Here is a 12,371-nt window from a genome sequence, read left to right as displayed (position 1 = left end):
ATAGTGGGACCTTAAGAGATATCTCTTCCAGAATTTGGAGTTTACTTTTCTACTTAATACTTCCTGTTATTTTGGAAGCATTGCATTTATCTGGTTTTATTCTGCTTGATTTCTACAGCTTTGAGAAAGCTATGTGAAAAGATTTGATTTAGACAGCTGCCATTATCCTCAGCTCTCTCAAAGTTCTCCACCATATACATCTTCACAAGCCATTTAGGTGTAATGTGGAACAGGTTTGAGAACTTTGAGTAGGGGTAGAGGATAAGAAAGAAGGCAATTTAAAACAAACGGATTTTGAGATGATTCTATTTGTGTAGAGATAGTCATCAAACAGATAGTTGGCCTGTACCTCAGGTAAGATATTAGGAATTACTGCTTCTTACTCTGGTAGAGTCCCTAGTAAGCTGGAATTAGATCCATTAATCCCTTTGAGGAATTTCTGCCTTGGTCTAATTCCTGCCTGCATGCTCACACTCATCTTCCAGGAATATATAAGGGCTTCAGAAAACAGGTACTATTTAGATGTTACCAGATAAAGTACTATTTTCTGGTGCTTTGTTTCATCATATTCAGAAGTTTGGTTGATAGGACTGTGAGAGATCTAAATGTTAGTCTGAGAGCTCAATCACTAATAAGCCACTTGGGGAAAAAAAATTAGATCAATAGATCAAATCATCTACCTACAGGGAAATAAAATAATACAGACTTAAATATCATAATTAAGCTTTTTGGCATATTCATAGTTTATTCCAGTAACCATAGGGCTTATCAAGCTGGTTAAATTCATAAATCCACAAAGATTTATACCAATAACTTTCTAAAGCAAATTCCTAGTTTCTACTGTTTTCTTCCCTGTCATTTAAAACTAGGCTAAAGAACAAATATATTCATGTTTGTATCTAAATACATTTAAGAGAATAATACCTATGTAACAATTCAGTATAACTAATAGAGTTTTCAGAACTTAATCTGTGATGAATTTTCCATGTTTTTTAAGTGTGTATGCTTCCATTTTCTCACTTTCATAAGAGAGAGAATAAAATCTACAAATATATATATATATATATATATATATATATATATATATAATCGTAGAATAGTTTAGTAAGAGTCATTTACCCAGGCAAACACTTTTCTCAGTTGTGTATTTCTGTGGTGGCAAGTCAGTGTAGATGATTTCTTTCTCATTGAGATAATGTATAGATGGAAAAGATGTTAGTGAAGGAAAAGAAAAAAAAAGGATACTCATTTGAAACACAAGAAATTTAAAAAGTGGTCAACTCTTTCACTTGACATTTTGTTTTTACTAAGACCGGGGTTGTGCATTCTTTTGAATTAACTGAGAGGCAGCATAGCGTAATGATTCAAGTTGGGATCTCTGGAATCTGACTGCCTGGGTTCAAACTCCGTATTAGCTTCATTTTGCCTTGATTTTCTCATCCACATAATTGAATAAAAATAGTACTTGCTTACAGATTTTTTGATGCCCCCTTAAATTTTGCACCTGAAGGGAATACCTCACTCACCTCACTCACTAAAATCCTGGCCCTGAGGTCTGTTCTGCAAATCAGGAAAGTAAGGCTCAGCTATTATTTGACCTTTGCCCAAGATCATGTGTCCATTCAACACAAGAGATTTCAAACTCAGAAGGCCCTAACTCTGAAGCCCCACTCTTTCAACCCTTTGTTTTCTCTGCCAAATAAGCTTATCTACTACTACTTGGGCAGGTGGGAGCACCAGGCAACATAATAGTATTGCCAACAGACATGTCCTTAAAGGATAATGCTAGTAATGGAAATGAGGAAAAAAAAGATAGATGGATTGCTAAGCCTTTTTCAATGGTTATAATATAATAAAGATCTAATGTCAAAATAGGAATTGAAATAAGGTGCTTTGGACAGGTGGCTGAGGAACCTACTAAGTTAAATGAGAATTTCAGAATACAAGTGTTCATTGACATTGTCAGAGAAGCTATTTTTCTTGAAGTTAAGGAAGTAGGGAGGGAAAACATTGTGTTTAGGACTGTAGCATGGTATGAATGGGAACTTCCAGGGACAACATCTAACAAATGATATGTAACCGTGGTTTATGACAATTAGGCATGGGGTTAAAATAAATTTCAAGACCAATGAGCTCCTTGCAGACGGCATTATTAATTTTTATAGAGTATGACCATTCACTGCCTTAGTGGGAAAGAGCTATGTTAAGAGGTTGGACTTTACCACCTGCAAATGTAATGCTCAAACAGCATTAGGCTGTCAGATATCTATTGTGCTAGTTAAACAATTAAACTTTTAAAAATGAAAAAAAAAAGTACATGTTTAATAGAATAGTTGTACAGATAAGATGTAATTTTCATAGGACAATGTTAGTGAAGTATTTTTAGTTCCTAGACTCATTTATTTAATAATGTTGGTCTTATTTGTTATTTAATATGTAATCCGATCGCCACATAATTCATGAGTGGGCGAGGCAGGACAGAAAAATTAAATATTTCCGTGGAAATCTAGATGAAAGAAAGCATTCAGGAAAATTAGAGAAACCTGTTTTCTTTTTTGTGCTTTTTATTTTCTTTGGAAAATTAAGGATCTGTTCTTTCATACATGTAAAAGCTAAGAGCAATAAATGATGTGCTAAAAAGATGTTACTCTTTGTAATGGCTGCTTTGTTCCACAGTTCACATTCACTCTTTCTTCTCTCCACCAGGGGGAAGTATAGTACTTTGTATGTGTCTTGTTCTCAGTTCTTTCTAGTTCTCCAAATCCCAGGGGTGAGAAAAGATAAACACTAAATGTGAGAGTATGAGATGTTCCTTAGCTGGATTTTACAGCACCATATTTTAATCATTTACTTGAGGATAATGAAAATAGACTAGACAAGTTTTCTTTCCACAAATCCTTTAATTCAACTGAGGTAAATGCAGATCTATTATAAGAAATATGTGAAATCTTTGCAGTAACTGGAAGAACCATATTAAGCCGACCGAATTCCCAAAATAATGTTCAAATGTTTTTTGAGTATATTTAAAAGTAATTGATGGAAATAAGCCTTTGGCATCCTGAGTAAGTCGGTTTCATGTACGACAAGACTGTGAGAACATTGTGCTTGATCACTTGACTAAGCTGAGTCATCTTATTTTCCAGGTGTAACATTGTGCTGCAAGTCAGTCAATACAGTAATTTAAGTCCTGTCAACTATAATGGAAAAATATGAAAAATTAGCCAAGATTGGAGAAGGGTCCTATGGGGTTGTATTCAAGTGCAGAAACAAAACCTCTGGACAAGTGGTAGCTATTAAAAAGTTTGTGGAATCTGAGGATGATCCAGTTGTTAAGAAAATAGCACTAAGAGAAATACGGATGTTGAAGGTAGGTTGACTTTCTCTGAATATCTATACATCATGATACTGGAAGACCTATGTATGCCAAAATTACAATTTCAATGAATTTTGAAGTGATTTTTTTTTTCTCATTGGACTTAAATTTCTTGGTATCAGCAACTATGGAAAATAAATTGATTATTACTTTGGACTTTGGCAGTTCTGATATTGAAGTACCTCTATTCTGGTTGGTAAATATTCACTGTCCTAAGTCCTTCAGCCCAGTGTTTGCCCTCCCTGTCCCCTTTCTTGGCCTTTCTCTGCCCATCCCCTTCCCAAATCCTTCTCCCCACAAACCAGCAACTAGAAGAACATCTCCTAGCACAGGAGCCTACAGGACTGTACCAGTGCCCCTGTAGGCATCGAGACGGAGTGGTCCTTCCTGCTCTCCACTGGTTCTTAGGCATATTAAGTATCTCCCCCATCTATGTATACACATTTTCCACAAGGATTTTGTTAGTTGTTTTGTTTTGTTTTGTTTTATGTAATCTCTATGCCCAATGTGGGGCTTGAACTCAGGACTCAGAGATCAAATCACAGTCTCTACAGACTGAGTCAGCCCAGTAGGTACCCCTAAAGTTGTTTTTACTCTGAAAGGATTTGAAGATAAGTCTTCAATGTAAATGCTTTCCTATCCTAGAACTCTTCTGTTTAGACCCATAAAAGAACTGTGGATGCTTCTCACCCAGCATCCTTATCTTATCAGAGAGGAAAGTGAAGCACAGACAGCACTTCTCAAACATTAATGTGGGAATTCCCCAGGGGACTTTGCAAAAGTCAAAGGTCCTTTCTATCTTTCTGAGTCAAAGGTCCATGGTCAGCCTGAGATATGGCATTTCCAGCAAACTGCCCGATGGCACAGAAGGTGCTGGTAGACCACACTCTAAATAATAAAAGTGTGATGTCCTCAAGAACACACAGCTGACATTTACTTTCGACATGGGTCCTCTTTTTTTAGGAAAACCCCAGAAATCGGTTTTTAGGGGAAGATAATAATGATCATATTATCTGTCCTTCTAAGTATTATTTGCAGTAGGTTTCCTCAAACTAATACTAGTTTAAAATATAAGTTAGTAGACACGGGGTTTTCAAGAGCACATCCATCATTAAAACCGGTCCACTGTTACCTCACAGCCAGCAGAGGGCGCTGGTTAGCCAGCCAACTTTGTCCCAGCGCTCAGCTACAGGGTGTGTCGGAACCTGCTGTGCGTGGTTTTCCAGTACTAGCAATGATTTTATCCACCACCTCTCTCCTCTTCAAGACTGCAAGGAATGTTAACGCTCTGGTAGTACCTCCTGGGTCACAATGCCCAAATGTAAGCATGGACATTAAGGTGAAAAGTAGCCAGATTCCACCTTAGCTTGGTGCCTCGTGATGGTTCTCTTAACGAACCTCTTGCCAGCTTTGGTATGTTACACACCGCAGGCCCTGGGCAGGCTCCTCCTGTGATAAATTTACCTAACCTTCCTCACATCCTCCTATTATTTATTCAAATGTGATTTGATTTCTGTCCTCCTTATTACCTGCTTTACTTATATAAGTCACTGTTTCTCTGGGCTAAGTTGATTTCATTTGCAAAGGGGATACAAATTGCTTATCTACCCAAAGACAGATTTGACCAGGTTAGCATCTACGAATCCCGAGCTCTCCTGGTAAAGACACTGTTTCAGGGCGCCTGGGTGGCTCAGTGGGTTAAGCCGCTGCCTTCGGCTCAGGTCATGATCTCAGGGTCCTGGGATCGAGTTCTGCATCGGGCGCTCTGCTCAGCAGGGAGCCTGCTTCCTCCTCTCTCTCTCTCTGCCTGCCTCTCTGTCTACTTGTGATCTCTCTCTGTCAAATAAATAAATAAAATCTTTAAAAAAAAAAAAAAAGACACTGTTTCATTTCCGTCGTGTGGCTTTCAGTGTAGCACAAAGCCGCTGACTTACCTGTGTGAACTGTTTCCTCCATTTTGCGTTTCTGTTCTTGGCAAATCGATTTTGTGCTTTAGGCATATTTTTAATATGTAATAGAGTCCTTTTACCCAAACTGTTGAGCACATAGTCGCAAGGTAATTTTTTTCCCTCTCACACCATGTTTACAGATACTGAAGTAAAGGATGCTATCAGTCTTGGGCCTGCAAAATATTTATGCAGCGCTCACTATATGCAAAATACTGTGTTCCCTCTATATGGATAATCCCCCCTGAGTAAGCAGTATATGGTTTGAAAAGTGATGTATCTAATACACCAGGGAAAAAAACAAGAAAGATGAGTTATATAAAGGGGGAATGATCAGATATCCTGGTTTATTGCTTTTGTCCCAGAGTCCAGTCTAATTAGCACCCTCTTTCAAAAGCCTCCTGGTTTCTGTGCTAAATTGTATGGTCACCCTAGACTTAGGCAGGGTAACCATATCCCTGTTTGCCTGGGACAGTCTTGTCTAATACTCCGTACTCTAATAGGATGGCAAATTATATAGTTACTCTATGGTGGATTATCTTACATAATTAGAATTTTTCCTCTGGTTTACAACATTAAACAGAGGCTACCTGTGAAATGTTTCATCTTGAGATACAATTTAATACATAAAAAAATCTAAGCATAAGAGAAAACAATAGAATCAGAGAACAGAGCTGAAAATATAAACAAAAACACACTATAGGGACTCAATAGGCAATTTAATCAGATTTGGAAGTTGGGCCTCTAGTATTTCTGAGAGTCAACACTAAAATCCAGACTCTGTTTAAACCTCTTGACATTTATATTAAATCCGTGGCAATATGCAGGCTAAATGGGGATTGATAATTTTTATAGCCTTTTACTCAATAACTCCATCTCCTCAGTTTTTTATCCAGGTTCCTTTATGACTTGGATATTTAGAATTTTCACTAAACCCATAAAGTATTTATGGTATCAGTGCCTATATTTTATGTTGTGTGCTTTGCTTGCTATCTCCGGAGAGATTCAAGCAGTTTAATTACTATCTGTTACAGGTACATTAGAAGGAGAAGAAGAAAAATGTCTCCTTTTTTTTTTTTTTCCAACCTTAAGTGTCTATGATTCTTACTAAGAGTAGTTCCTCTTGTGAGTAACCATAATAAAATTATCCACAAGAGATGCATGGAGAATGATAAACAAGGCCTTCTGTTGTTTAAACTGTAGGAATCTGGGGGAAAAACTATCAGGAAAAACAAATCGCTGAAGTTTTATTTCAATTCCATTGCAGCAATTAAAACACCCAAACCTTGTGAACCTCATTGAGGTGTTCAGAAGAAAAAGGAAAATGCATTTAGTTTTTGAATACTGTGATCACACACTTTTAAATGAGCTGGAAAGAAACCCCAAAGGGTAAGTAATCTGGAAACTGAAGCTCTGTATGGCTACTCAATTTCATTATATGTGAAATTAACTAGCAAATTTCAGATCTGAAGCACACTTCTCTTTCTATCAAGATGCATCTGCTGGCTATCCCCTCCCATCTTAGTTAGGATGTGCTCAGAGGGAAACAAATATTAACCTAGAGTAAAAACATCAGGAAAACAAATCAACTGCAGATACAAATCATAGTACATTTTGAGGCTAACTTGTGTACCGGCTTACCTCGGAGATCTCGCAGATTTGGTTTCAGATCACAGCGATAAAACAAATATTGCAATAAAGGGAGTCAAATTTTTTGGTTTCCTACTGCATGTAAAAGTTGTTTACACTATATGGTAGTCTATTAAGTGTACAGTAGCATTACATCTTTAAAAAAGTATATACTTTAATTTAAAAATAACATATTGCTCTAAAAATGCTATCATACGAACTTTCAGTGAGTCATAATCACTGATTGCAGATCAGCATGAAATACAATAATAATGAAAAAGTATGAAATATGAGAATTACCAAACACAGAGATTCAAAGTCAGCAAATGCTATTGGAAAAATAACAACATTTCCTTCAGGATGTATTTAGCAGCAAGGATTCTCTCTCTCTCTCTCTCTCTTCCCCTCTCTGTCTCTTTTTAAGTTTTATTTTTTAAGTAATCTCTATACCCAACATGGGGCTCAAACTCATGACCCTGAGACCAAGAGTCTCCCACTCTTCCACCTGAGCCAGCCAGGCGCCCCCACAGGGATCTCTGAACTACCCACTTTTCACTCTTTTTGAGTCTTAAAAGTGTATAAGTGTATTTTTAGTCTTATAAATGTATACATGTGCTTTTGGCCTACCTGAGACTTGGATTTACATAGGGGAATACAACTACGAACAGTGCAGACCATGCCACCCTTTTTATGAAATGCCAGGTACTTCCATATAACAGCGGTTAATTTAAAACATCCACCTGCCTCCACTCCCTTCCTAAAACCTACTTGAATAACAGCCAAGAGAGTGTAAACCCTGCGAATAGCAAACGGAGGTAAACAACCAGACCGCATATGTACCAACCCTATTTGAGCCCTTTGTTTATTGGGTGTAAATTCACAGTTTGGAGCAAACACTGGTGTGAGATATGAGGCAATCAACCTAGAGGATATGTGGGATGAGCTGTGGGGTGGTGAGCTGAAGATCAAGAGACCCGAGGACTCAATTATCTCATTCAGAAGATCTGATTTAACACCAAGATGGTGGAAGCGTACTGCTACGTGCCCGATGAAACCTTTGGTGTCCTCTACTTTTTGGATAGAGACAAAAAGCACTTTTTAGATCAACAGCTGAGTACTCAGTACTGGCACTGTGTTGGATTTGCTCAAGCAAAGAAACTGCATGTATGTGCAGCAGCTGAAATTGGCATCACCTGATTAAACTTAAAATGATCTATTCCCATTCTCTAAGACCCTCTGAGTTCTACGGTAAGTTAATTAGTAATGTGACAGAAACTGCTTCCCTTCCAGAGGAAGGATTTTCCTTTCCATTGTACTATGTATAATGGAATAATCCTTCCTTCAAGAAGCTTAGGATCTAATGAGGAACCAGAAATACAAAGAAACAATTATAAGCGATTATAGCGTTATAAAACTAACGGGTTTACCAAACTTCAGCTGTCCACTCCACTTCTGACTGATAGGAGCATGTTATACACACCCATAAGTCAGACTTCAGCTTGATTTTAGCTTTATTGAGGTATAATTGACATATAAAAGGTTTGCATTTCTCTCCCAGTTAACTGTTCATAGAAAATTTCCCATAAGACGGGGTGTGGTTTGGTGGAAAGATGGCCGTGAATCATGAGTACTGAGAAATACGGTAGTGAGGGTTGCACAAGAAGCATGTCCCAGATTATCCTTTCTTTGAAATGGCTTCCTGATTTCAGTGGGGATCATGGGATCCCTGGATGACAGAGGCCAAGTGGTAGTTCTTCATTTCGAGAATTGCGGTGACAGGCAACAGAGCCATAGTGATGATCAAAATGGTTTAATTGACCATACATTCTCTCGAACCAAAACAGATGGGCAGATCACTAAGGTTCTATTTTTCTATAAAAACTGGAGACTAGAGGCTTGACTTGCGTCACCACAATAGGCAGTTCACAGAACCGGGGCCTTGTGACTTAAGGGAAGATGGCTTTCCTTGAGGAGGGGACCAGCAATAACATCACACATCCGCACTTAATTCTTCCTCTTAGCCTGCCCCAAAGTACTCTGCAGCCATTCACCAGAACATATGCTGGGAAAAGAAAAATAGCCTATCTTTCAGGAATTAATGGCCAGGCTCTGAGGTAAAACCAGTCACCAGTGACCTTGAAAGCCACTGAGGTCAGTTGGGGGGTAATGGGGAGCAGGAAGCAGGAAGTGTGTTGGTAAATAAAATCTTGACTCAAATCCACCTCACCAGTCCTAGTAGGTCCACAAATCCATCCTTGAGATTATTTCCCCCTTTCCTAACTGGATAGTTTAGAGAGATACACCAGCAGATGGAAGAAGAGCCAGCTGGCTCTGGGCCAAGGAAGGGGCTGCTGTGCTGTGTTTTCTTTACCAAACTAGAAAACCGAAAGCCATACTGTGCGTCTAGGGAAGAGCATGGCTTGACACTATGAGGACCTTGAGGAGGCACAGCTGGGAGGTAGGTGAGCTTGATGTGTATGAAAAATCTTCTCCAACGCTCATATCGCCTCGTATCTTTGGATCTCCTCCTCCTCATTTTACTAATGAATTTCTGGCGTTCAACTTCGATTGCCATCGGCAACCATTAGCCAGGTTTCAATCACCAGTTTAGCAATCAGCTCGACTCATTGCTAGCTGCTCCAGGTAGTCTGGTGAAACTGGAATCTCTAGGAAGTGCGCCCATAGTGTTACAATCAGCCCAGGCTAAACTCTGGCTCTTCCTCTCTGGTCCTACGTCAGTGAAATCCATGCTCACAGGCATTCCCCATTGTAAATTAGCAGCATCTCAGAGTCCTTTTTGCCATGTAAACCTTTTCCTCTGACTTTGTAGTAGGCCCCCTGAGACACACTGGACTGTGACTTTAGTTAAGGTTTGGAGACCTCTCAGGGTCTGAGAAGAATCCCCGTGTGGCACAGCTACTCAAGTGAGAGCATTAGAAGGTTCTTGTCAAGGCAAAACCAGCCTCATCATTCGAGTTGGGGGACTGGTTTGCCTGAGACGGGATGTTTGGTGGGAGCTGGGGTGCTCTCCGTTTCATGAGCACTCCCGAGGGTCACATTTCAATTCTCAAAGTATAGATAGCTCTTTCTCAGTTAATTAACTGAGAAATTAATTAACCTCACAGAAGTTAAATTTGTGTTGTCACTTAGCACCCTGCAGGATTATTCTCCATATTTGATTCTTCAGTCATTTCATGTTATTCTTATAGGTCCATTAAGTGAGTCCTATAGATACAAGCAATAACGGGTTCTTTTACGGCGAGCGTTGAAACTTTCGGTTTCCCAACTGTGCGTTGAACAAAGATATTAGAGCCCTAACCCTGTCCTTTTTAAATTTGTCATTAAGTTAGAGCCAACCCGCCCCACTTTTCTTGTATTATTTATGTTTCCCATATTGTTCTGTCACATTCAGTCTTCCAAAGGCTTGCCTTGAGTAGGCATTTTATTCCAGATGACAGATGATTTTACAACTAGTTCATCTCTGGGTGCCCATCTACCAGCTAGTTGAGTCCCTAATGGTAGTTAGTGATTAAATCAGATAGCCAATCCCCAATCACCAAGGCCTTAGTTCCTGGCCCACATCCACTTCTGGTATCACATTCTGAATGGTTCAGGATTCCACAGGAGAATTCACTCCAACTGGCTTAAGCAGAAAGGGATTTATGACAGGGTGCTAGTTTATAATTTCCAAGAGTGCCAGAGAAATGGGCTTAGTGAAGAAGCTACCCCTGAACTGAAGGAAAACACAGGGAGGGGTCAGAGAATGTCTCGGGAGGGGAGGAGAAGGAACAATAAACAAAAGGTCTGGAGGCATAAACAGGCTAGGCCTGTTCAGGGAACGGAAACCAGTGGGGCTGGGGAGGAGTATCTGTGGGAAGACGGGAGGGGACAGAAGGGGAGGAGGTTAATCCAAGTGACCACGTGAAGGGGCTGGCAGACCTGAGACAAGGTTGGCTTGTAATCTCAGATAGCAAGGGTTTACTGAGGACTCATTTTGTCTGGGGTATGGACAGTGGACATGAGGTTTCCCCATGGTGAAGTCATATAACGAATTAAGGCAAAGATGAGGAGTCCTGATGGCAGCAGCAAGGTCCCTCCAAGTGATAGAGAGAGCACAGCCCCTGAGCAGTCCGGTCTGAATTCCCCCATGGTGACCCACTCCTTCGTCTTGCGCCAGGACGTCTGGTGTTTGCTCTCGGGCCTTCACTGCTCCTTGCGGTATTTGTCTCTGCCCTCACCCAGCGTCTAATACTTGAACACTGAGGGGCGGCTGACTTCTGAAGCTTTTTATTTCACCCCAAAACACTTTGAAACCTGCTGCCTGTGGCTGAATCGTGTTGCAATTCTCTATCTTTCTGGAATGAGCCCTGCGCGAATCTGTCTTCTCTCCGATAACTATCTTCTCTTTGTAAGATCGGTGGTATGTGTTTGTAGCCGGTATTTTGTACAGATGTTGTGTTGCCTGTGATGGAACCTGCCTTCTGGGAATCGGAGCTCTTCTGTTCAGAGCAGAGCCGTGATTCAACCCGGGAGATGCCACAAAGCAAACGTTCCTCTTCCACAGCAAGAGTTCAGGACTTTGCTACAGCATTCATTCATGTCCAAATCGATGTTATTAACATAGAAACTTCAGTTTCACCAGTCTCTGAACCCTCACCCTAACTCATTTCCTGATTCCAGGACTTGATCCCCCCGTTCCTGCAGTGCTTGGATCCCCTCCAGCATTCCATGTCTACGTGAATCGGGCCCGTGTTTCGCTCGCAGGCTCTTGCAAGGCCTGAAATCCATTTCCCTTCCCTCCACCACCACCGCTCTAACCAACATCACCACATCTCGCCTACATTGTTAAGTCAGCTGCCTCATAAACCATCCTGTCTCCACTCAGCGTGCAGAAATCCACTCTCCGTATTCTACCACTTGTCTTTTTCATGACTTTCAATGACTTTCCTTTAGACTTAGAGTAAAATCCAAACTACCTGCCCAGATCTGTAAGGCCCTCCATGGTTTGGCCCCAGCCAGCCTCACCAACCTCTTCACTCATGCTTTGGCCACACTGGCCTCCTAACTGTTGCTCCCACATACCTGTTCTTTCTCACCTCAGGGCTTTTGCCATTCTCATGGGGGTCTTCTTGTCTTTCTAGAGGGCTTCAGGTTCATCCACTGGCCTCACCTGATCTCAGACCCTCATTTCCTAAACCTATGGAGATATGAAAACCCAGACTCTCAGGAGATAGTCTTAATGAACTTATGTGGCATTGTTCCATCTGTACACATGAGGAAAACTGCAGGCACAAATAACTTACCCAAGGTTCTAAAACTTGGAAGCAGCACAGCTGGGATTTGAACTCTGCCTCATAGGGCTCAAAATGGCTATACTCGTCTTTCTCTTATAAAAACATTAAAGCAATGGTGTCGGTGGCATG

The 12,371-nt window shown here is 40.4% G+C and overlaps 1 protein-coding gene across 1 annotated transcript in view; it reads left to right on the top strand.

The window, feature by feature from the left end:
• CDKL4 (cyclin dependent kinase like 4) overlaps window positions 1-12,371 on the top strand; it is a 45,796-nt gene that overhangs the window by 12,239 nt on the left and 21,186 nt on the right. Inside the window, exons 2-3 of the mRNA XM_059405509.1 lie at window positions 3,144-3,367; window positions 6,587-6,708. Coding sequence (XP_059261492.1) covers window positions 3,200-3,367; window positions 6,587-6,708 — 290 coding nt within the window. The 5' untranslated portion in view covers window positions 3,144-3,199. The remainder of the gene's footprint in view (window positions 1-3,143; window positions 3,368-6,586; window positions 6,709-12,371) is intronic.

Source organism: Mustela nigripes, chromosome 7 (assembly GCF_022355385.1).
Source record: "Mustela nigripes isolate SB6536 chromosome 7, MUSNIG.SB6536, whole genome shotgun sequence".
NCBI classification, from domain to species: Eukaryota; Metazoa; Chordata; class Mammalia; order Carnivora; family Mustelidae; genus Mustela; species Mustela nigripes.
Note: the sequence above shows the minus strand (reverse complement) of the source record. Positions and strands in the feature narration are given on the sequence as shown.